Source organism: Epargyreus clarus, unplaced genomic scaffold (genome assembly GCF_041222505.1).
Source record: "Epargyreus clarus isolate Ecla_fem2 unplaced genomic scaffold, WU_Ecla_fem_2.2 ptg000003l, whole genome shotgun sequence".
Taxonomy (NCBI): domain Eukaryota; kingdom Metazoa; phylum Arthropoda; class Insecta; order Lepidoptera; family Hesperiidae; genus Epargyreus; species Epargyreus clarus.
In genome coordinates this window covers 11052138-11079336 of record NW_027332211.1, presented here as the reverse complement: position 1 = coordinate 11079336, position 27199 = coordinate 11052138, and the positions used below count along the sequence as shown (strand labels likewise).

The 27199-nt window shown below is 34.8% G+C and overlaps 2 protein-coding genes and 1 long non-coding RNA gene across 4 annotated transcripts; 1 reads left to right on the top strand and 2 right to left on the bottom strand.

Annotated features, from left to right (window-relative positions):
- Positions 1–447: 447 nt before the first annotated feature.
- LOC140753756 (uncharacterized) lies at positions 448–3988 on the top strand. The gene is made up of 2 exons (XM_073088529.1): positions 448–713; positions 940–3988. Exon 2 carries the CDS (start codon positions 962–964, stop codon positions 1892–1894), a length of 933 nt encoding a protein of 310 aa, XP_072944630.1. The 5' UTR covers positions 448–713; positions 940–961; the 3' UTR covers positions 1895–3988.
- Positions 3989–3993: 5 nt separating this feature from the next.
- On the bottom strand, positions 3994–16439 carry Snup (snurportin-1). 2 transcript variants are annotated; one of them, XM_073088518.1, is made up of 10 exons: positions 16165–16439; positions 11771–11864; positions 10859–11029; positions 10355–10543; positions 9835–9965; positions 9346–9488; positions 8778–8896; positions 8300–8398; positions 7685–7864; positions 3994–4177 (listed from the first exon to the last, which is right to left on the bottom strand). In XM_073088518.1, the coding sequence occupies exons 1-10, from the start codon at positions 16299–16301 to the stop codon at positions 4127–4129; spliced, it is 1314 nt and encodes a 437-aa protein (XP_072944619.1). In that variant the 5' UTR covers positions 16302–16439; the 3' UTR covers positions 3994–4126. The 2 variants fall into 2 exon arrangements, with proteins under 2 accessions (XP_072944619.1, XP_072944611.1); XM_073088510.1 differs by having other exon boundaries at positions 7602–7864; positions 16165–16438.
- LOC140753765 (uncharacterized) lies at positions 14990–16158 on the bottom strand. The gene is made up of 2 exons (XR_012103599.1): positions 15777–16158; positions 14990–15359 (listed from the first exon to the last, which is right to left on the bottom strand). It is a non-coding gene; the product is annotated as an uncharacterized LOC140753765 (long non-coding RNA).
- Positions 16440–27199: the final 10760 nt, after the last annotated feature.

The following is a 27199-nucleotide window of genomic DNA, read 5'->3' as shown; positions in this document are numbered from 1 at the left end:
AACGCTGAACTGCTTCACGAGATAACTAGTAGTACCCGAAATCTAATAGACTTCCAGCTCCCCTTGGAGTTACAGATGTACCTGTGACAATGACCGCTTACTACTAATGACTAAATCCTATTTTGTCAAATTAAAATTTTGTAATAATAAATAACTACAAATTAATTATTTATGTGATCAAGTCTTTAGAACAAATAATTTTCCATCCTATTCTATCTAATCATACGTTTTTCTTAATTTATATATCGAGGAAAGGTTATGAAATAAAACATTTGTGATTGTGAGACAATCTCATTTATTTTTTCACATATTTTGACACTGGTAACGATTCCATCGAAATGTTACCCTCTTATCTATAAATGCTTGCTAGATTTTCTATAGAATTACAATGTTTAGAGCTATGTCAAAACTTTACCAAGGTACCAAGCACTCATGAATAAGCAGGTTAACATATCGCACCCCCGGTGCAACACTGTCACTTTTGTAAAAAATGCAAAAATGAGTTAATTATGTAGTAATTGTCCTAAAGCACCTCTCTACTCGGTGCGATAACGTTACTTTTGTAGTACGCATAGTTTCCGTATGAGGGCGTGAGTGTCATTATGGTTTTGGCGCGAATCACGGCGTCGCTTGGAGCAACATCGTTTCATCGGTCAGTTGTGCGCGGTCCCCCCGCTAACGTTAACGTGTTATGGAGCTACACTGTTACTAAGGTAATTGAGACATAATTCTTTTTTTATTTTGGAGCAATAATGACCTAAGATACAGTTGTGACGTTATATCTCCAATATTTAAATATTTTTGAAAGTTTCTTTTTGTGCTACAATGACCTTTGTTGATAAATGACGTTGATTCCCCAATCTTTGCGTTTTTAAATAAATGTGCCACACAAATCAATGAAAAAAATTATTTATTACGATTGTTTTTTCTTTGTTTTAGTTGTTTTTTGAATGAAACAAAAATGCTGTCTCGGGGAAAAAAACTGGTATTACTGACCCGTCCAACGTCACCCACTGAAAGTATCGAATCCATCGAATCTTCAGTTCCACCTTCTCATATCAATCAAGATGGCAGTAGCTCTCTTTTACCAACTCTACGCTCTCCATCTAGTAATGCTGTATTTGACAACAACCGCCCAACATCACCCATTGAAAGAAATGAACCCATCAAAACTTCAGTTCCACCTCCTATCAATCAAGCTGGCAGTAGCTCTCTTTTACCAACTTTAAACTCCCCATCTAATAGTACTGTTATTGACGAAACTTCTACAGAAGAACAGGAATCTGGATATCCAACTGGTGACTTCTCTGGTACTGATTCAGGTGACGATTTCAAGCCCTCATCTAGTTCGTGTTCATCCTCAAATAGTTCCTCCAGTTCAAGTAGTTCATCTAGTGATAGTAGCTCTGAGAATGAGGCTGTTGATGATCAAGAACCAACATCACCACCAAAAAACAAAGGAAGAAAGCGTACTCGTAATCCTCACAGCTGGAAAAAAAATATAGCAAAAAAGTTAAGGAATTCCGGTAATGAATATCGATCACTTAAGACTGGCAAAACTGTTCAGGCTCGAAAAATTGGTCCTTGTTGTTCAGAAAAGTGCCGGCTGGCTTGTTCGTCAAATTTTAGCCAAGAAAAAAGGATTGAAATATTCAATTCTTATTGGGGGCTAGGCAGTGTAGAAAGACATCGTGATTTTTTGAATTCCTGCATCAGACCACTGGAAATTGCAAGCCGGCGTATTAAAACGTATCGTCGGTACCCAAGACAAGGTAACTCTGCATTTTATTTACTTAATGACGGTAATTCAGTCTGGGTTTGCAAAACATTTTTAATCAACACCTTGGGCATTTCACCAAGAACGATACGAACTGTCATTGATGCTAAAAACTGAATGACGGAATAATTCCTGAAGACCACCGAGGCAAACACGGAAAGCATTGCAAATTGGACAATGAAATGATAAAAGCCGTGAAAGACCATATCGAATCTATTCCGAAAGTAGAAAGCCATTATCTGAGGGCAAACACAAGTAGACTTTTTATTGATGGTGGCTTGACTATTGCAGAATTACACAGAAACTATACGGAAGTACAATACCAAAATAATAAGCCTGCTGTTAATTACGACGCCTATCAACGCATTTTTAATCACGATTTTAATATTGGCTTTTTTAGACCGAAGAAAGATCTTTGTGACCAATGCGTTGCATACGAAAATGCTCCAGAACAAGAAAAAGTAAAATTATACGCCAGCTACAAGGCTCACCAAGAAGAAAAGAGTTTGACTAGAATTGAAAAAGATAAAGACATGAAAGAAAGTCATAATTCCCAAAGCACAAAGATCGTATGTACTTACGACTTACAAGCTGTCTTGCCATGCCCTGTAGGAAATTCATCGGCTTTTTTTTATAAATCTAGGCTAAATTGCTACAACTTTACTATTTCGAATGCAAAATGTCGAGAAACTACATGTTATTTTTGGCATGAAGGCTTAGGCAACAGGGGCTCTATAGAAATAGGATCTTGTGTGTACTCTCATAGTTGACAGAAGTTGCTACTAAATATCCTGGCTGTGACCTAAATTTTTTATTCTGATAATTGCTGCGGACAGAATAAAAATCGATTCGTATTTGCCATGTACTATTTTGCACTAACAAAATTAAACATAAATTTCATACAACACAACTTCTTGATACGCGGGCACACACAAAACGAAGGCGACACTGCACATTCTGTAATCGAAAAAGCCATAACTAGAGCCAAAAAATCTGGGCCCATATATATTCCTGAACAATACATATCCATAATACGTGGTGCGAAGAAGACAGGGAAACCATTTTTGGTGAGAGAAATGAACTACAGTGATTTCGTAGATCTTAAGGCTTTGACGGAAAACATAAACTTTAACGTGAACAAAAATATTAACGGCGATGCAATTAAAATTAGTGAGATCATGAGTGTTAAGTTTATTAAAAATTGCGCTAATTATCAATATCGAACAACCTACAAGACTGAAAACTGGGAAGAGGCCAAAGCTATAATAGAACCTAAAAGGAATAACTTACGTCGAGGTCAGGGCAATGTTGCAAGCATTAAGGAGATCGCTTTAAAACCAGCGTATACATCGAAAATTGCTATTACAGATCGCAAGAAGCGCGACCTTTTGAGTTTGATAGCGACAAACATAGTACCAAGATACTATGCAAAGTTCTTTAGAGATCTCATTTAATTTTATTATACTTTATAATACGTGTTGATTCTCAGAGAAAAATTTCAATTACTTTATGTTACAAATTTATGTATACTTGATGTTAATTGTTTTGAACAATTAGTAACAGATTCCTAATTACTACGCTAATAAGAATGATTAAATACATAGGTGATTAAGTCGTTGTGATATCACAAGTCTGATTAAACTTAGAATTCAGATAGGTAGTTACTAGATCTAGAAGCATTGGTACTGAGCCCAAAGTTAGTTTTAATTATAATAAATATTAACTTAAGTTTTAACCTAGTTACTATTTTCATTACATTACATTTCTTGTTTTTTTTTTAGTACACTATGTAGAAATGTTGAGAAGTACAAAGTATGTTATGTTTATTTTGAAGAATGTTGATCTTTTTCTTTCGTTAATAACAGTCTATATTTCTGATCTAAAATAAAACTATATAACAATTTGTTCATGTTTTCTTTTTACCTTAGTATGACAATGGTATGACATAACTACAGTTACAATTGTTCGTTAGAGCCACAACGTCACTTTTGAGGGGGTGAAAAAGTTTAAATAATTGTATAGTATATTGTTTACAATATTAAGGGGTCATTATATATCCAAGAGTAAAGTTAAAAGTCGACGTTGTAGTATGAGTTATTATTCTTATCTATATCTTATAAAGTCATTGTTGTGTGAGGTGTCAAAGTTTTAAATGCTTCTCCTGAAAAACTACATTTTTGCATAAGTGACACTGTTGCACCGGGGGTGCGATATATACATAGTGTTCTTCGTATTACGTACGTATGCAAAACATAATGTGTATTGTATATACATACACATCCGTTGTGCATCGTATATATACAGGTGTCTGCCTAATAAGATATATTAAGCGTAGACTAGGAATAACGTTCACTTATTCTCAAAATACGAAAAGAAAACCTTCACGGTATTTTCGGTTACCTGTAATAAAAGAAAAGAAACATTAATAAAATAAATTTGACATGCATCTCAAGAAATAAAAAAAATAAAATGTTAAATGAAAATAAATAATAATAAAAATAACTTCCTATCGTAAATATAACGAGTATTATAATTTAATAATTGTCTAAATATAAATATTTGAAAAGAAGAAGAATCGCCACTGCATTGTCAATTTTAAACAACACTCCTTGAAGAATCTTCAGAAGAAACCATTCTACACCTTCAAGGCCGGCAAAGAAAGTAATGAGTAAAAACACCCATTAAACAAAAAATACACCCCACAACCAAAAACAACCATTATTCTTACACGTATACAACTAGAAATTTTTGTAAAAACAAAAATTCTCTATCGACTACGTCACTTCCACAATTAAGACGAATCCAAGGACACCACAGCTTTTTGAGCTGTACAGCGTGCCAAAGAATGACCTCGAAAAACCTTACCCTCCGCAATTTTCGTTATATTCAAACTCACCTATCTACCTACTTCATCTATAACCCTGATGATTTAAATCACCTGTCGTCCTACCCTGAACGTTGAATAAAACTTCATACCTACAATTTCACAACTTACTCTTACTTTTACTCTACCCTGATGAATATCCTGCACTTGTCCACTTATTCCTATTCAATTGAACATAGAGTCGGGATCCCACTCTCCTTAGCATGGGCGACAAAAGACAATTCACACATGAGGATCATTCATTCTGAAAACCCTTTCTAGTTCTCCCGTTTCTTAATCGCTGACATCAGTTATGCCCAAGTTGTGGGAACCCCCTCCTCCTTAACTACGCCTACGCCTACAACGCCAATGAGTTCTTAACATTTCCTAAATATGCTGACACCAATCGAAGCTTAAGAAACACCTCGACACCACCATACAAATCCACTTTGCGGCTGCGCAAAAACTGTACGATAACGATCATGTTACATCGCTCTGATAAAAACTGGACATACCTTCGTATGTCAACCTTATAACAAGCCCGGAACAGGGTCGTGTTTTATACTGCGGAACTAACCTATCCTTACTAACAGCTTAAAACAATCGTATATTCCAGAAAGATTGGGTGTAGTGAACCCAGGTTCTTTCGGCCCAGTCTCAGGTGAGATAACTTTCATATCAGCATGACATGTAATCTACTATGATAGGTAAAACGACGAACTATATAATATTGTCCATAGACACAGCAAACTTTTATGCCAGAAATACATTTGTATTGAGTTAATACTACACTAGACTGACTAGAATAAGATGCCACTTCTATAAAACCCTTCAATTAGTTGACTAGCAATCAAAGTCGATCAAGACCCAATTATACGAAAAGAAACAGAATTTAACCAATATAAGAATTAATAGAGAACTTTTAACAAGATTGACAGTATAGAAAATTGATATGAGATAAATAAGAGATTCAAAATACAATACAATGGAAACCATTAAAAAACCAATGCTTGAAACATCTCGTCAACCACAAAACTTCAACAAAACAGATCTATAAAAGATTTAAGCGACACCTGAATACCATTTTGGTAACCATCACATATCGATGACGTGATAACATACATATACCACATAAGTCTACCATACACTTAAATCTAAACACCAAGATTTCAAAATACATAGAAAGCTACGTTGGCCACAATGGAGATGAATACCCATACTTTTGATACCGAAATATGGTCTGAAGATATTCTCTTAAGTACATATAAAAACAACAAAAGTATATGATATCTCATGTAAATGAAAATATTGAAACTAAAAAAGTCGAACGTACGCGGGCGAAGCCGCGAGCGATGTAAGGTAGTGACTTACAAATTCAAGCCACAGATAAAAATAATCAACAAGTGAGCTTTATATACGTCTATAAGATTATCGCAAAAGCTTAATAGTAGGAAACTATACGCTTATATACCTTGCATTAAATTATACATTAGACCGTAATACCGCAAGCAAGTAGGAACGCGCAAAGCTACGCAGGACAATCTTGCTATAGTCATAGCGAAAACATCTTGTAAAAATTGGAAGGAGACTTTCGTCAGTGCATAAACAAACGCCTCTGTATACCATGGAAGATCGTAAAAAAGACAAAAAGGAACAAAAAATTAAAAATAAACTAAATAATATACATAAACTACCACTCCACTACACTACGCCACTCTTTGAGCACCTAAAATGTTTAATTTAACTATTATATAATTTTGAACATGATCATATCATGAATAACAGCACACTGGTTCCTATATATTCGCCAAGCGATACAATACTTATCACCAATTAGTTTTAAGGAACAAAGCGCTAAGCGAAAATAAATTAATTAAAATATACATAGATTTAAATTGTAGTTACGCCCTGCCATAGACACAACTTATTTGTTCTAATTGGTTCAATAAAAGGTTTTGTACATAAAATAATTAAGCCTGAATATGATGTGACTTTTTAGATATTCAGTAGTTCTTTACAAATAAGTTACCAAATTCGAATAGTCACATTTATAATAAATGAATATCAACAAATTGGTCTTAAAGGCTACAAATTAAACATGAGATACTATTTTTTTTAACGAAACTACAAATTTAAACATATGATACTATTTTTTTTAAATAGTCTTACATTAAAAAAAATGATTTTTATAAATATATACATAATTATAATTCGTTCATAAATCAATCATCATTAAAGCTCACATATAATTCGGTAAGGTTTTCCAAACATTTTTGACAAATCTTTAAGAAATGTCTACCCCTTGGCCATAATTTTGGAATTAATATCATAAATTTACAACAACCAGAACATCACAGATGTAGCTCTAAAATTGACTAAAATATCATCAAAATGATTACTGAAATAGAATTCAGTTAAACGTTCGAATAATAACATTTATATCTACAATAATCTATATCTGGGATCAAAGATTTTCTCCTTTTAAAGCAATATTTGATCACTTCAATTTGTTAATCCTATAATAACTTACTTAAAGTAAGCCTCAATGTTGACGACTTTATTTTTTTATCTAGAATCTCCAAATGATTAAAAAATAACCGCTTTCATTACGGACTTTGACCCTGATTCCTTAATACTAAGACAAATAGCTACACATTTATAACCATGGTAAATACCACGATAGAAAAGACTAGATAGAGATTTAAAACACACATATAAAATAGATCTAGTTAGAGATGTATACGTCATAATGTTAAAATATCAGTAATATGTATATATATAATATATAAAGTTTCATATAATAATCAATTTCCCAAACTTGTAAATGGTTGATAATAAATATTTTGTTAATCTGTAATTTCGTATACATTAAAATATGAGTTAGAAGAAAATGATATACGTGATGGTAATGACGGAGATATTAGTTTGTTGAAAATAGGTTATTAAAAATAAGTATAGTACTTGTAAATCGGCGCCTGGACTTTTACGGTGTCATTATCGCTGAAAAGGCTGTAAGGATTAACGAGAGGAATTTCGGGCGTTACTTCGTTTGCACCGTTCCCCGCCTCCATTGTCGCACTCCCTTCGTTATTCTTCATGGCTTGTGATGCTATAGTTTCAGCTTCTAAAATGGTATCAACGTGTGGCAATTGTGGACATTGTTCTGCCTCCATTTTAGCTTCAGGCTCATTCTCCTGTGGTTCTTTGTTATCGCCATTTGTATTCTGTAACAAATACTAGCAATTAGTTTCCTGTTGCTTATGAAGTAAATGTTATATGGTAAACGAGCTGTGCTTGCGACTTTATTCAATATATAACTTCTCCGTTCCACATACACGTCGCGCAATGTTAGAATTACTTTTGATTTTGAATTGTAACTTTTAATAGAGTCAATCAATTTGAATGAAATAAATATTAAATGTTAATTAAACGGATACGGACCACGAATATATTTTTAATTAATTGAATTTAATTTAGTGCTTTTGTTTAGACCCAATTTCAAGCACAGACAGACAGACAAAAAATCTAAAAATGATAGAAATTGCTATTACCTATTACCAGTTATCCTAATTTGGAAATATATTTGATATACAGAAACACCAAGCTTACATTCGTATTACATATTGTATAGATGATAAAATAATATCTTTAGAACATACCGCATCCATAGCAACAGTCTCATTCTCATTGCCCTTAGCGCCATCTGGACAATCTTCAGCCTCCATAGTAGACTCCGATTTGCTTTCACTCCTTCCTCTCTGTAATAATAAAAATAAAGCTATCAATATGATATAACAACATAGTAACTTTGCCTTTTAATTTCTATGTTCTTAAATACTTGAATTCTCAGTTAGACAAAAAAGTAAAGTTGTTGAAAAATTTTGAAAATGTGTTGCGTGTGTTATCCAGGGGACCTTTTTGAATACCATCTTGTGCTTTATCATGTTTTCTATACCTACATATCATCTAAAATTCTACATCTTCTATTAATATATTTCTATTAAGTCTCACTAGGATATTTCTTACATAGCTATGTTGTTTAAGGAACGTTAGTACTAATTCCAGTAAACATACCAGTTTTAACAGTAGATTGTCTCTTAGTCAGTTAAATATTTCTTTTATAAAAAATATACTAACCCTATTTCTCCCGAACGATTTCTTCTTCCTGGCTTTTTCTTCAAAATTTTGAATGTACGTCGCTTGATCAACATAATTTTTCGGTTTCCCAGCTGCATATGACTCATGTATGGATATATCTATAACAACATTTTTGATCTAATATAAAATTTTCGTAAATTAAACTGTTAATAGCTTCCCTTAATGTATTAAAGAATTCTTCCTTTAAAAAATGCAACAGAATCCACAGTTTATCATTAAGTTATACAAAGAAATGAAATGAAATGTCTGTCTGTAGTTGCAAATTAATGGCCAATTTTAAAACTTCATTAAACTTATCTAGATTATTTCCTGTGTTAATGAAATGGAATAAGGTTTTTTGTCTATTTTACAGACGACATTATTTATTATAATATTGCGATTTACAGATTAAGACCTTTCTAAGATTTTTTCGTTTACTTTGTCAGTCTAACGTGCGTGTGTGTAGCCTCAAAAATATTTACGAACAAGTTATTAAAAGGTAGGTAAAAGTAAATAAGGTACAGCGCGTGTTATTTTGTTTTAAATTAAGTACTTTAGATTCACTTACCCGAGCCAAGCACTTCGGGCACCATGAAAGGAAACAGCCATCCGACAAGTGGAGTCTGCCCGGGCACATAGTGACCTTCTTTGTGGTAGAACAACAGCCCATCTAATTTGGCCAATAGGAGTGGTGGGTATGTCATCATAAACCTACAAGTAAAAAAACCTTATATTATATACAATCATTAAACTTAATCATATTGAACTATTCTACTACATTATCTAGGTTGTAAAATATATTTTTTAAATTTTGTATAACTATATAGTTAAGTTAGCATAAATTGTAATATTTTTTTTAAGTTATCATACTTTACTAATAACTTGTAAATTTTGAAAATTACATGAAAATTTAGGAAACATTGTAAAAAAATACATAATTATGAATACATTTTGCAGTTTTTCACCCCACACTTAGCCAGTATAGCTGGGCTTTGAACATCATGAAATTCGAATTAAATTCTAAGTTACATAAAGATAAGTAAATACTATAACTTACTCTTGGAGAGACTCGTAGTTGCAAGGTACCATTGGTAGTAAGTTGAAGATAAGTTTATTTCTCTTAGTGAGTTTCTTCAGGGCTGGCTCTTCATTAAACTTTGTTTTCAACCAGAAGTTGCGAAACTCCATCTGTAATGAGATTTTTGCTTGAACATACTAGACAGCCTTGTAATAATAAAGTTATTATATTTAAATACCAAAAGTCATGCAATAAAATAGGTATAGTCCGCACCAAATTGCTAGTCCGCTCTAAAGTTGGTGCGAGCAGCTGTAGTCATACAATTTACTATGGCGACGCGATTCATTTCTATATTCAGAGCGGACAATCAGTTTTACGCGGACTACACTTTAGTACCTTGTATTATTTACTTATTTATTCATATAAAGTATTTCTTAAACAAAGCTGTTTTTATTTCATAACAGTTCTTATAAAAAATGATATAGAACCAATAAATTGGCGACTTAACAATTAATATATTATCAACAATTACAAACCAAATATAAAAGGTGTTACTTACCTCCCCATCAGCCATTACATGGTTATTCCAGGAAAGCACATCCAAGACATACATGGTTTTACAATCCTGAACATAAAAACAGTCCAGTGCTGAGCACTTATTGCGACTTTCCTGATGATTACCCCCGGGAAGCATTGTGGAGGTTGCAAACAGAAACTGACCAAACTTTGTGTAGCATTTTGTATTACCCTAAAAGTAAATAGATTTTTTTAATAACAATAATTTACTTAGTCATAGGTAGGTTAGTGGATCACTCATTGGTTAGTATAGCCTGAGCAATAGTTGCGATGTTACCATCTTGTCACTTAAGATAACATATTGTTTAAACTTCGCCACTCAGGCATCCAAATTATGGGCGTCCAAATTATCAACCACAGATTGCAAAATGCTGTTTTTGTAACTTTCTTGTAAATATATCCGGAACATTTGCTTTTAATTCATCGTTTTTTTGTATTTTATACTCTTAAAATTAAATTAAAAAGTTAGGTACTTCAAGATACTTACATTACAAGCAATAACAAGCACCCGTGTTCCTTTGGGGCACGGCGTCACATACCAAGATGTACTGAAGTCTTCCGGCTTCTCAATCAACCATTCGGAAAGCATGAGGATGTCTTGAAACTTTGTTGATGCTTTGGTGAACCCTGGCACATAGACATTGGGCTTGTATGAGCCCTGAAATACAATTTAAAAAAGATTAAATGGAAATTCTCTTATTCTTACTCATTGAGTCTTTCATGAATGTCTTAAGACCACACATGCTGATACTGATTAGAGGGTTCTAATAAATGGGTTTGAGCCAATAACTTTCTGCTGCTTCAGATTTTTCATGTCAATATTGACTGTCCTGTACCTCATCTGAATATGTGAACAGGGCCTAAAACAGTGCTTTGTGTTACAAAGAGTGTGGTAAGAAAAAAGGGAGATATTCCAACCTAATCATCAGATATAGCAACTAAAAAACAGACCTCAGGTAACTCCAAACCTATTTGGTTCATTACAGACGATGATGAATAGAAATCACAAAGTACAGCATATTGAAAAAAATATTTAATAATCAGTACCATTATGAACTACCACCATATATTCCGACACACACCTGAGATCATTTTTAATTACAACTTACACAAATAGAATGCATACCACCTGAAACATACTTAAGCATGTTTTGTATTTGATAAATAGGAAAATAGAATGCTCTTTTTGTAGCATATGCACTGACTCCTCGTTGTTATCCTCGTTGTTAAAATATTAATTAAACCACATTTTACTACTGCCAGGATCACTAGCAGTGAATGCCATTAGGCATTAAGTTCACCCTTAAAGCCCCTAGGTTGAGGTTTACAAAAATAATAAATAAACAAAAAAAAACCAAAAACATCAATCAATATATGTAAATTGCAGTAGATTCCATACTTGATAAGGTCTTTTAAAAATCCCATCTTTCTCACGAGCAGTTTCCATCAAATTGAGAATACCTCTACAGCTATCCAGGTTGTTTCTTCGGTTACTGCAATCAAAAAATATAAGTTTATTATTTGTGGATTAATTGCATTGTATTATTTGTGTAAGTCAACTTGACGTTGAACCCAGAATAGACTAATATAACCATATCTTCTATGGAATCCTTAAAAAGCCTTAAGTGATACAATTTTTATAATCTGTTTTAGTTGTAGCCTACCTTTCTAAAGTTATGAATCAAACTTGGAATGTTAAATTAATTAAGGTTTTTTAAGCCGACATTGGCTACTCCTCTGGTGTTACAAATGTTGATTGGCAACGTTGACGACTTTTCGTCAGGTAGCACTCCTGCTTTATTGTTAGGCTCCAATATAAAAAAAGTCAAATATGTCAAATTCGGTGATCTAGCATTGGTTTCTAAATATCGAGAGCAGAGGTAGCATTTGCTATCCTCTAAGCAGGTAAACAAATAAAACATGTTTTCCTTAAAATTGTTCCATAGCAAAGCTGTAATGTTAAGATTGCAAAATGTTTATAAAATACTGAGATGGAGGTAGGCTTTATGTGAACTAGATACAGCCAACTGTTCGTGTTTAAGCTTGCAGAATGTACATACAACTAAAATATTAAGCATGTGAATATATGAATATTATGATTCTACAGATGTAAATTGTGTATAAATCACTTAGTCTTAACAGGTTTTCAGTGTAATGTCTAGCAGGCTCTTAGGTATTGAAGAGGCCTCTTAATTGTTTGATGTCTTTATTGTTACTATCTTAATACTGAGCTTAACCTAACTTATATAACTATGAGTCCTACACACACTACACCTCCGGGGGTTATTTTAAATAAAATTTTATTTATAAATATTTTATTTTTACCACAAATTTGGTAGGTGTAATGCACGTTAAGGCCTCTTTAAAAAAATAAAAAGAATATACATAAAAATCTTATGTATAATATTAATTAACGTTTACTAATAATTGAATATAAAAAAATACATGAAAAAAAAGCCTTTCTTATGTTTCATATTTTATGTTTATAGATTAATTAAAAAATACTTATTCTAAACGCGTTACAATTGTCTTATCCGGTTTAAAGTCATATCCGTTCGGTTTTATTCAAGATAAAATTAAATTATTTAAGTTTAAGTCAAATTCAAGTTTAAGTGTACACTTGTCATATCCAGTAACATTTATATTCATAATTAGGTATAAGAACATATCATTCATATATTCATATTCATATCACATAATCATATAAAGTAAATACCTACTTTATGCATTTGCTTGAATTAACCATGTGGCCTATAGTCAAATCGAAGCATCAGTCATATTTGTAGGTAGGTAAAATCCTTGTACTACATTACACATATTTTTATTTAATTAATTAGGCAAACATTTTACCTTTTATAATAATTTTTACTTAATATTTCTTATTATATTATTAATCCCTTCATATCTTTATTACATTATTGATCATTTCATATATTTCACTTCCTTTCTTATTCGTTACATAACTTCATTAAGTTTATGATAATCCTTCCATAATTCCATTTCTTTCACGAAGACGTCTCGCGTACATCATGATCAAGATAACGGTTTCTTTATAATAATTAAAACTCTCTCTATAACATTCAAATATCCTTTCGATCCATTTCTTTCACGTATACGGCTCGCGTAACTACATGATCAAGAAAATGTAAAAGGCATACTTCTCAATATATATTTTTTTCTCAATTCTCATTATAGTCCTAACACTCATCTTTCAGTTTCTTTCCATCTACTTCTTGCACGCAGATGACTGCAGATCATGCAGCGTGAAGATATTCTGCCTTAACCAACAATAAACATTAACTAACAATCGATATATTTCATCAGTATATTAGGTATCTTCTTAATTTTCGAGGGATCAATCTCGATCATTACCAAAAATACTAATTTACAGAAGAAATCCATAAAAAAAAATCCATACAAACGATCCATTTGTAAACATTCATCCATTCCTTTGTTTCCAAACATAACATTTTGTTTTAGTCTCAAATCATATTTAATATCATCATAATCATCTTTACTATTTATCTAAGTACTCGTTACATACACAAAATAACAATCAATAACATAAAACAGTCTATGAGTTTAAGCTAGAATCAAATATCTAAGAATGTAATGCAATTAGAAACGGCGTCGGTATTGCATCATTATTGCAATCCGAACCCAAGAACATTCCATTCCCGTAAAGGATGGGTAACATGAATCGTAACACGTTTTTGGTAGTCAGCGATATAGAACAAAGAACGAAAAGACTAGTATTGCTACCTGGTTTGCTCGTTATATTACAACATTACCTTAATTGCTAAAACAAAATTTACCAAATATGATTCAATAATAAAATAACACGCAATTTAACTTTAAACAAATGACATTAATACTATTACTGTAAGTATAATAATGATACAAAAATAACAATCAAATCAATTTACGTATACGAGTAACAGGAAATTAATTTACTTTATATTTAATTTAAATACTTGTACAGACTTAGAGAACTTATTACTTTAATTTAGTTTATACTATACGATTCATATTATACCTGTTGTATATGATGACGCAACCTTTAAGTTGTTTTTCGTGTCACGATGATTTTTGTGCCGTTTTCTTACGCCAAGAGTTCTCCGAAGGGCTGGTCCCCGTTCACAGTAAAATTTCTGGTCCGGTGTCCTTTGATGATGTAGATAGTCTTCTTTTGGTAATTACTTCACTCTTTTCTTCCATGACTGTTTTATGACGATTGATGGGCTCGACGACATTTTTCAGTTCCATAATATTTTTCCTCACGATGACGATGTGGGTGATCTTCTTCCATACTTTATTTTATTCAACTTCCTTATTTATACTGAATTTCTTCTTTCTTCATCTTCGTTTTTTTTTGTGATCTTCAACGTTAATTTCCGGTGCAAATTTTACTCATCTTGTTGTTTTTTTTCTTCTTCTATAATAGATTACTTTTTCATCTTCGATCTTCATTTTAATTTGTTTTTTAATTCTTCTTATTATTTATTCTTCATTTTGAACGCCTCCCGGTGCGCGTGCAACGTGGCAGCGCCACACGCGCACCGGACTGGCAGGGTCGCCATGTAATGTCTAGCAGGCTCTTAGGTATTGAAGAGGCGTCTTAATTGTTTGATGTCTTTATTGTTACTATCTTAATACTGAGCTTAACCTAACTTATATAACTATGAGTCCTACACACACTACATCAGTCTTCAAACACTACTCGTAGTACTGCAAATGTAACGAGAAATTATGAACCTGGTTGTATTTGGTTTAGTTAGTATATTATTATAATTATCTTAATAGGTTTAAATCTTGAATTAGTGTCATTTATTCCATCTCGCCTTGTTTTGTCAATTGCTAGTAGACCTTGATACAACGTCGAAAAATATGACTGATGTGAGTAATGATTTAATTTGATTCTAGAGTACCAGTAATGTTACTGTAATGAATACATACAGTTTGCTACAGCTCTATCACACAATACATACCTTTTTTTGTTTTTCTTCTCGAGGGGGGAAACCTTCAAAAGGTACCCGACGACGTGGGAGCGACGCCGGGTTATGTGGGATTTTTACTGCACTAAAACCCCCCCGGTGGCCGTCCTCAACGCTTGTTGGAGAACTCCGGGATCTCCAACGGAACACAACCGGAGCCCTCCAAGCGCGATGCCCAACGGGCTCTACCCTGGGGGAGCAGTTTTCGCTCCTCCCACACCATCTAGTGTTTACGACGGTATGCGACCACACATACCGCCGTCCTTCCCGGGATCGCTTGCTGGACGGTTCGAGCTCCCACTCTTGCCGTCCGCAACCCCGGAAGCCCCCTTTTAGTCGCCTCTTACGACAGGCAGGGGATACCATAGCCCTATTCTAGTCCCGGAACTACAGGGACAACACAATAGATACCTAACAGTACAAGTACATTGTACAATTATATTGTACCAATCAGAGATGAGATTAGTACAGCATAATTTTTCTTTAAGCACATTTACACATAAAATCTTAATATAATCCGACAATACTGGCAGTATGAACACACTACATACAAATAAAGCTGCAATGGTATTCTCTGTCGGAGTTGGTGGTAAGATGGGCACATAATCATCCACAAGAGAGACATGTAAAATTATAATTTAACTTCATAAATCGAAACCGGTATTCCGTATGGTTGACCGGCACAGTTAAAGTAGTTCCAACTGCCGTAAAAATTAACAATCATAATATCAACAGGTAGTTCCTCTAACAAAACATTTATAACTTGTGTTTGGTAAAAATAAAAAATAAAAGAGTTAACCTTTTCTGCTGTTTGAGAATTTCACTCCGCCTTTGCTCCTGGTTGCCGAATTTACCCCAGTTCTTGTACAGTGATTTGAAGGAATCATCTGGCTCTGTACCTAGGGTGTTATCAAATAGTTCTAGCATTTCATCCATCTTGAATAACTTAAACTGCCTACTTTCAAAAATAAATAAAATAAATTTACAGGCACACTATGCACTTAAACTAAATTTGCTTGCAAAATAATATAAAATCAAACAATCAATATGTGCAATAACTGTCAATAATCTAAAATGTCAAAGATGTCAAAACAAAACATTTTATTTCAGTTCAGAAATCAAATACGATTTGCATATTATAAAGCCAGAATAGTTTATATTTTAAAACAATATAGAAATTAACCTGTGTAAATGTATTTTTAATCTTAACGATATTATATACAGAACTTACTATAATAAAATAAATACAGTACAATTTAATACACGACTTAATTTTATTACTGCAAAAGTTAGTTCTAACTTTTCCACCAGATGTCACTACTACAACTTTTATTGTTATTGGCGCGGTTAAAACAAATTTGTTGTGGCTTTCCAGTTTTCTTTATCTTGAATTATGCGAGTGTGCTTTTCTTTCCGATTTGCGTTACTTATCGCTAATAAAAATATATTTCATTTAAACAACTTCAATTACAATTGGAGCTTTACTTGAGGTCGGTCACAGACTGTTGCTACTCTTCTTTAACTGACCCTTCAATCCCGAACACAACAGCAGTGTCGGAATGGCCACATAGTGGAAATGGTGTTTGCCAGCCGGGCCCTAGAATATTGAAAAGTAAAAGAATTCAAATCTGAGTTCACCCTTCACAGCGGCACTGTTATTATAAATCGAATCACGACGAATTCTACCACCTTCAAATACATTCAACAAAATTAGGTACACTCACACGAGCGCTCCTACACATGCATGCACGCATGCATTCACTCTTGCATTCACGGTTGCACGCACGCATTCACGCATGTACGCACGCACCTCTAGATTGAAATATCTATGGATGATTGTAATTTACACAGGATGTAGCTCGCTGCGATGCAGAGAAATCAATTTCCTGTCAGGCCAGGGTCGCGGTAATTGTACACAAAGCTCAAGGTCATCTCTCCAAGCTCCTTTGCAACCTACAAAAAACTAGGTATTTCTATTCATGACATACTTTTTGTTCTGCTGTGTCACAGTCTATCGTTGTCTATCTTTTATTAAACAATGCGTTCCAAGCATGACATTTTTGTAAAATTATGTAAATAATGTAAAACTACAAATATACGAAATACTAAAGATTACTGTGTCTAACACAGATTTTAACACATTTTGGTTTTGTCCCTGTAGTTTTCAGATCAGAGCTACGCGGTATCCCCTGTCTGTCCTAAGAGACTGAAATCGTACAGCTAGCTATCCTGGGACGTCGACGGCAGAGGCGGCGTAAGGCGTGGGCGCCGTGGTCCACCACGCACGGCCTACGACCCAGGGGGACTCGCGCCTCTAGCAGTAAAAAAAAAGGGTCGCCGGAATGAACCCATCACTGAAATAGTATATGCGACATTTGTAATCTTGTAAAATCAAATCAACTTTTCAGGCTAGGGGCTTCCGTTTACACAATGTAAATACATTGTATTGTGGCAGAGGGCCCCGCAACATGTACTTTGCTCACATAAAATTTAGGTCTTAGGTCGCCAATGGTCGACAGTATGTATCGAGCATGCATATCGTCGTCCGCCTCGGACCCGAAGCCCGGTAGAGGCACCGCGCTTGGTGAACGCCAGTTGTGTCTTTAGAGCTTCTAGCGTTCTTTACGTAAACGCTAGAAGCTCAAGTACGCATGAATCAGCGTTGGGGACGGCATATGGGGGATCCCACGACACGGGGAATCCCACATAACTTGATGACACTCCCACGGCGCCTTTTTAAGATTTCCCTCTCGTCAACAAAATACTAATACCTACCTAAACATATAAGCACTCGTCGTAACTACATAGGAACCCTAAAAATATTATAGCAAATAGGCATGTAGTAAAATTATAATATTAATACTATTATAGATACTTATTACTTTGCGATATCAAACTTCGAGTCTTAATTAGCTACGTTTTAATTTAAGGGCGGATGCGGCCTACGATATCCGGTTTCATAAAACTTAGTTATAATATTATCTAAATACTACAAATGAAATGCTAGGTATGGACAAAATTATAGTAACATATTTAAATGCTTGTTTGAACTATTCAAACTGTGTATATTGAGAATTTCAGTCTACCTGAGATTAATACCATAGGTATGCCTTACCTGAGAATGATATTTTACTAGACAGAGTAGGTTCTGTACCATACCACATACCTACATCATCATGAAAACGTACCAAACGTCACGAAAAATGTTGGTATGCACATAAGTACAATATTTATAGATCGTCTACGGTTCGGTTTGCAAGATGGTTTTGCTACGAACAAAGTTGCAAGATGTAGGTATAACGAACTTCCTCCTGGTAAATCCCCAAAAAAGGCATCCTTAATCTTGCTTGCTTGCTCTAATGTTTCAAATTTCCGATATAGTGCTCACACTACAGTCAAAACACAAAGAATTATGTTGTTCCTGTAGTTCCGGGACTTGAATAGGGCTACGGTAACCCTGCCTGTCGTAGGAGGCGACTAAAAGGGGGCTTCCGGGGTTGCGGGCGGTAAGAGTGGGAGCTCGAACCGTCCAGCAAGCGACCCCGGGAACGACGGCGGTAAGTGTGGTCGCATATCGTTGTAAACACTACATGGTGTGGGAGGAGCGAAAACTGCTCCCCCAGGATAGAGCCCGTTGGGCATCGCGCTTGGAGGGCTCCGGTTGTGTTCCGTTGGAGATCCCGGAGTTCTTCAACAAACCGGGGGGGTTTTAGTGCGGTAAAAATCCCACATAACCCGGCGTCGCTCCCACGTCGTCGGATACCTTTTGAAGGTTTCCCCCTCGAGAAAAAAAGAAAAAGAAAGGTAGGTAAGTATGTAGCTATTTACTTCTTAAAACACGAGAAGTCAACATTGCCGATGTGTGGTACAGTCACGTGCAATGAAATGTATACACGGGCAGATTTTCAAATAAATGTTCACTCTGAAAATTTTAAAAACAAATAGCTACTTAACAATTCAATCTATATAATCACCAGAGTTTCTCACAATAATGTATACATTTTTGTCAAAAATATGGACACAGATTGTTTTCAGATATTTGTATATACTATCACATGCAAAAATATGTATCCATCATAAATTACAATAATATGTAAACGATACTATTTCATTATAATGTATGCAATGATGCCTGTGTTTTTTTTTCTTAAATGTGTATACACTTTAGAATTCCATTTAATGTACACATATTTTTTTATCTTTTGAATATTGTTGCGGCGCGGCGATCCGTGGCGTGGACTGTTTTATTCGGTTATGCTTTTCCTATCTACCCTCAACTACGTGTTGCAGCGGAATTCAGATAAATCGTTACTTATATCATTATCATCCTTACTAATATCCTTACTAATCCTTACTAATATTATAAATCCGAAAGTAACTCTGTCTGTGTCTGTCTGTCTGTCTGTCTGTCTGTCTGTCTGGTTGTCTCTTCTTCAGGCCTAAACCACTGAACCGATTTTAATGAAATTTTGGACAAAGATAGTCTGAGACCCGAGTAAGGACATAGGATAGTTTTTATCCCGGAAATCCCACGGGAAGTAGGGATGAGGATCTAAGATCGATTAATCGGAGAATCGATCTTTTGGACCAAAAAAATCGATTATTTTAATCGATATAAGTGAGAATTGAATTGTAAACTATGCATTTGATCCAGTGATGATCTTTACCAAAATTGTTGTCCATAAGGCCACGAAGGTTTCAGAGTTGGTACGACCAATTTTCGCCAGATGGCGCCACTGCCATTCCAATGAAGGTACGAATTTTCAGTTTTATGTTTGTTAGTATGACATATTAATTTCTTTTAAACGCGGGCAAAACCGCGGGGAAAAACTAGTAGTTTATAGTTTAGTATCATTATTGCGATTATTGTAGTGTTTGTTTTTATTGTGAAGGATAGAATGAGTAATAAGCGAGTAAAGCAATTGGAGCTTAAGAATATGTAATAAGGTCCTTGAGTAGATACATATGATGGATGAAAATTTACCTTCAATCTTCAACCCTAATGATGCAGAGGTGCCTGCCACCATAAGTAGAGAAGTTATACTTTTGTTGTAATAAAGTTGCTAGACAGAGCTATATGATGAAATATTTGACCTTCAACTCTCACTCTGATGATGCTGGAGTGCTTCCAACCCAATCTATAGGAGTTAGCCATTTTATGTTTTCATACATGTATTAACGTTACTGAGCATGGGTCTGCTTATGATGAAAATTACCTTCAAGGTCTTAACCCTGATAATGCAGGGTAGCTTCTCGCCTAAACTGTATGAGTTATACATTTGATGCTTTCGGATATTTATAAACAGTATCAAAGCTAGACTTTGTAATGACATATTGATATAAAATTTGATCTTCAATTCTTCAATACTGATGACGCAGGGACACTGCTGGCCTACACCACAGTAATTTGACGGGTACGTCCTTCTTCTTCTTAAGCGTTACACTCTTGTCAGAGTGGTCGTGGTCATTACTTGGTCTTCGTGGCACGCTTAACAAGACGCCGCCACTCGTTTCTTGTCGCCGCCTTCCTGGTGCACTCATGTAGTGGGGCGTTCACCATGGTCTTGATCTGGTCAGTCCATCGCATAGGTGATCTGCCTCGAAATGAAATGAAATGAAATGAAATGAAATGAAATATTTTATTTGCGGTAATCGTGGTACAATAAGATGTTCACAATAGTTGCTAGAATCTCACAATCAGCCATGTCATGGCATGCAAATTGTTATGGCAAGTTATATCTAAGTAACATTGATTATTTCTAATGTAAGTATGTATTGTTAATGAATATAATGAAATTGTATCTACTTAATCAATAAAATAATAACATGTCCCTCTAAAATTTAACAAAACAAAAACATCTAATAATAACATAAATCAAAAAAATAATAATATAATAATAAATCTAATAATAACATGTCCTTAATAATTATATAACATAGTGCTGATAATGTCAAATAAATTCATTTATACTGTAAAAACACTTTTTAAGCAGCCAATCATGCACTTGCATTTTAAATTGATTTATAGTTAGACTTTTTAAGTTTTTTGGTAATTTGTTATATATTTTTATACACATGTGATATGAGTTACGTGATCGTTGTTTAGTTCTACATGGTGGCAGCCATAATTTATCAGAATATCTGCTCATGAAGTTAAAATACTTGTCGCTTTTTTCAAATAAATACATGTGAGTTTTTACAAATATAGATATTTCGTAAATGTATATACAGGGTACTGTCAAGAGTTCTAATTTTATAAAAAGAGGCCTGCAGCTGGTTTCCGGACTTACTCCACAGAGTGCTCGAACGCATCGCTTCTGTGCTATGAATACTTTATTTATTGTTACCGAATTGCCCCATAATATTATTCCGTATCTTAGGTTGGATGCGACATATCCATGGTAGGCTTTAAGCGCGGTGGCTCTACTACTAATTTTTGATATACGCCATAATGGGTAAACAAAGCGGTTTATTTTAGAGCATACTTTATCAACGTGATTTTTCCATGTACATCTGTCATCTAAGATTATACCTAAGAACGCTACGGTATTCATTTCAGTAAGCTTTTTAGTGTCATTTTTCACGTTTAGATCTACTTTTTTCCAACTTTTGCAACCGAATTGAACATACTTTGATTTTGTTACATTAACCTGTAGATTATTTTGCCTAAGCCATTCTAATATTTTGTTCGTTGTAGTGTTTATTTCATTTTTATAATTTACTGTGGATTCATCCGTTACTATTACAGCAATGTCATCGGCAAATAGTGAGCATTGATTTTGTGTGATATTCGAGGTCTTGTATCCTCGATTTTGCCTTGCACTACAAGTCTTTCAATGGACACACTACCCCGTCGTGAAACGTGACCAAAGAAAGTAAGAATGCGAGCTTGTACGGTACTGGATAAGCGCTCGTCGATACTCAGTTCCTCGAGAATAGACTTGTTGGTGCGGAAGGAGTTCCAGAATATTCCCAGCATTCTCCGCCAACACCACATTTCAAAAGCGTCTATTTTACGCTTATCAGTTTCTCGCAAGGTCCACGTTTCTGCTGCGTAGAGGAATATGGGGAATATTAGCGCTTGGACTAAACGAGACTTTGTAGCTTTAGTTATGTTGCGATTCCTCCATATTCTCTTCATCCTGTCCATTGCAGACCGACTAATCGCTATGCGGCGCTTAATTTCTTCCACACATCCAGCAGTTGTGATCAATGCGCCCAGGTAAACGTAAGATTGGACTACCTGACAGTTAGCAATTTGTGTAACTTCGGGCCAGTTTTCATTTGCACGGTCTACAATCATTACCTTTGTCTTGGCGCGGTTGATCTGGAGACCAAACCGAAGGCTAATGTTCTCTAATTTGCATAAAAGGTCTTCCAGATTGCGAGGACTTGTTGCGAATAAGGTGGTATCATCCGCGTATCGCAAGTTTGATATTTTCATGCCACCAATCGAAATCCCATCTGTCCAGTTTTCCAGGGTCATTCTCATTATGAGCTCTGTGTAGATGTTAAACAGAAGCGGTGAAATGATACATCCTTGACGAACTCCGGCAATCGGGTGAAAATTTTGTGAATGTGTGTCATCAACTCTTACACATGCCGTTCCATCTTCATAGAGCCGTCTAAGGAGGTGAACTAGATGCCTCGGTGTGCCCATTTCCAGAAGAGTGTTCCATAACAGAGGCCATTTGATAGAATCGAAGGCTTTAGAGAAGTCTACAAAGCAGATATAAACTGCCTTATTAAACTCCCTCGACTTTTCGATTATTTGGCGCACTATTAATATTTGCTCTCTGGTACCCTTTCCTCTAACAAAACCAGCCTGTTCCGGTGCTATTTCCTTCGACAAGTAGGATTTAAGCCGCTCGTTCAGTATGTGTAATAAAATTTTGCTAGCATGAGGTATAAGAGCGATGAGGCGATAGTTGTTACATACTTTAGTGGAACCCTTTTTATGTAAAGGAACAAATACAGTATGAGCCCAGTCTAGAGGCCAATTTCCGGTTTTCCACACTTTGTTACAAATTGTGTGAAACATCTGGACGCCATACTCTCCGGAAGCTTTAATTGTCTCTATGGGAATTGAGTCTTTGCCGGTGGCTTTGCGATTTTTAAGATGTTTTATCGCCGCTCTGATTTCGTCCTTAAGAATGTTAGGCTCTATTTCTTCATCCGTTAGTTCGGTCGAAACAAGACACTGAGATTGAGGGTCCGTATATAGTGATTGACAATACTCTTTCCATACATTGGTGATTGCCTCAATTTCTGTCACTGTTTCTCCATTGGTATTTTGTATAGCCCAAGTTTTGGTAGTAATAGATTTGGTTATCAATCTAATTTTCTGATGGAGGTCTCGTGTCTCATGTTTATCTGCATGAGCTTCACGGTACGTCCAATCAATGTAAATTCGGACCTCACCTTTATTCATGATCACGTTTATACAATTTTATATTGTACTAATATAAACGTTAGTATGTCATCATTAAAAAGGGTAAAAACAATAACAAAAAAATACAACCGACTTCTATGTCACTACAAATTAAAAAATAATTGAAATAAATGTTGGTTTGGTACATATTTCTGAACTCGGCGCTCCTATTAGACACGTTGTTTACATCGTTATCCAACAAAATATGTTGAGCGCCGACTTTAGAACTATGTACTAAACCAACATTTATTTCAATTATTTTTTACTTTCTCGTGACATAGAAGTCGGTTGTATCTTTTTGTTAAATATTTTATTTTCCTAATTCTGGACCTGTTCCTTTTGTGCAAGATAATTCCGCGGTTCACAATTTGCGTCAAAGCCGAGCCTGGTTTAATCGTCATCGAAGTGAACTTATTTCGTTGCCATGGCCGCCTAAAAGTCCAGACCTAAAGCCCATAGATAATCTTTGGGGTTTAATGGTACAGCAGTGGGACAGTGACCGAGCTAAGACACGCATAGCCTTAATTAATCATGTCCATGAAATATGGGACAGTTTCAGAGGCAGCAATGTACTCATTAATATGATTGCATTAATGCAGCAGGCTGCAGGATGTTATTGATGCTCAGGGTGGTTACACAAGATTTTAATTTCTGAATTATTTATACATACTTATATTTTGTAGTTTGTATAAATAAAGTAAATTACACGTTTCGATTGTACAAAATCCTTTATTTCATTGCGAAATACCAAATACCAAATCCGAAATCAATCCGTCAGTAACGGCGAGTATTATTTAATGAAAAGTATAGTATAATTGTAACGTTCATTAATTAATAATGTAAAATAGCATGTATGCATTAGGTGGTCATATAGTATGAATTGTTAAGTGGCCATTTGTTTTTGAAATTTTCAGAGTGGACATTTATTTGAAAATCTGCCCGTGTATACATTTCATTGCACGTGACTGTACATGTAGTATAGCAAATCGCCATTTCTATTAAGTACATTATAAAGCACAGTACTGTGGCCGTTGTCTATTGACCTATCGGAATTAGCATTAGTTTAGTGTTTAACATTATTGCTAACGTATATGTACCATACTTAGATATGAAACAACGGCTAAATGTATATCTTTGTATCGCCTACGTTGATAATAAGCTCCCATTAAATGTGTCTTGGCAGAAACGTACGATCGAATTCAGTTCAATGTTCAGGTTTCAATAATACTTAAATATATACAAAACGTATACTTATTTTCATAATTACGTATCGGTTTCATAACTAAATGTTAATATATTTAGGATTATTTTTTTTAAACTTCATTTCGTTTTCTTTTTACTGAGACTTCGTGATGCTCAGCTACCCCCTTTTTGAAAAACTTTATAAGTACTAATTATGTTATTTATTGCGTATAATTGATTAGGTATATAAATATTTATTTTATTTCATTTCATAGGTAGAGTGTCTAACGGTCACGACTTTAATATCATGTGGCACCATTACCACGTAAATAATATATGTATTTACCAACCGCATATAGCCTTGTGGCGCAGTTGTTATTTGTCTAATAATTTACTGTTTTTAATTTACTTTACTTCTATTGTAGCTGGAGCGCACATAAGCTCTACGAGTCGCGCGTAGTTAGGACTGTGTGTAGTGTGGGTGGTATGGCGACCGATAACAAAGTTATGAGTTATTATGAGTGTTTCCATGCTTTCGTAGCCACAGTAGTATATCCATATCCGGGGGTTGAATACAAATTCAGAGGTGTTAAGTAAACTCTTTAACTTTTTCATCATCATCATCATCATCATCATCCCATTACTGTCCCACTGCTGGGCACGGGTCTCTCTCAGAGTGAGAAGGATCAGGCCATAGTCCACCGCGCTGGCCAAGTGCGTATTGGTAGACTTCACATACCTTTGAGATTTTTTTTATAAATCTCTCAGGTATGCAGGTTTCCGCACGATGTTTTCCTTTAACTTTTTAATAACATTAATTTCTCAGAACTCTTTCTATGGAAATCAATAACTGCGTTTTGGGAGGGGTTCCGCACAAAACTCCCAGCCTACGACTATTATAATCACGGTCTTACCTAAAGATTTACGGGGGTGGTTGAACACCCACCCATGGATACAGTCATGCGTCTGTCCAGTTTAGTATTCAATTATAACGATCATTCGCTCAGTTACATTCGCGCCATGGCCACACCCTGTCTTCATCTGTGTGGTAAGGTAGAGATATTAATATCACGGCGTGCCTACTTAGTCACATGGGCAACACCTCCCCGACTAATTTTTGTTAAACTTCTCTGGGGACATTTATATAGGTATACATGAGTGTCAGTGATTACTTTATAACAAGGTTCCATTGCATGTTTGCTATGAAAACATAATTTAAAAATTCTTTAAATTAAATACCTTCAGTATAGTAAGTACACCTTTTAATCAACTTTGTATTAAATGATGTAAAATCAAATTACTGCTGGAAGTTGTTATTTAGCGCGCAAAAGGACGAGTGACCTGGGGGTGGGATGGGGTGAGGGGGTGACTGCAGGGCACGTGTAGCGTGCGATACTGATAAAAATAGGACAGAAATGTTTTCATCAAAGTACGGATTAAAAGCTTAAAGGTTGCCATTGCGAAGTTTGTTTCTTTTTAGTGAGGCCTGAGTTTTGTAAATAATTGGACTTTGAATAAACTTTAAGAATTTGAGCATAGTATTTTACTGTTTTTAATGAATTATTAATTTATTTATTACTCGACCGACCCCTTGTATATAAACGACTCATTCTTTATGCCTAATGCCTAAAAGTGGTAGAATTTTTTATGGTTCTTAGGTAGGTCAATTTTAATTTCTTAAATAAATACCAACTCATGGTGAGAATGAGAACTTTACGTCACCGTAGAAAATTAAAAGTTTTCATTGAAATTCCTTTGTGTAAAACTATCAAATCAGAGCATTGCAAGTTATTTAATGCGCATCTATGGAGTTGGGGAGTGGGCGGGTGGAAAGGGGCTGTGAGGCACTTGTAGAATGCGATACCCAAAAATATCTGAAATATGTATAACAGCAATTGTTTTCATCGCTGTGAGGATTTGGATACGTTTTAAAATAATATGTACCATAGTAATTAATAATAAGATTCACCTTATGCCACCTTTTACTCATCATTAACCACATTTTTCACATTGAAGTGGTTTAGGCGACAATCCACCATGCTGATCAAGTAGACGATGGCTTGGTACTTTTTATTATATGTACCTACCTTTGTGAAGCTTTTAGACAAGTTTCAGGCGTGAAGGATTGATTTTCTTATTAAAACGAACCCTTAAAACGGTTCGTGTTAGTTATTATATTAGTTTCTTTTTTTTTGTTATTTTGTTTACTATGAAGTGAATT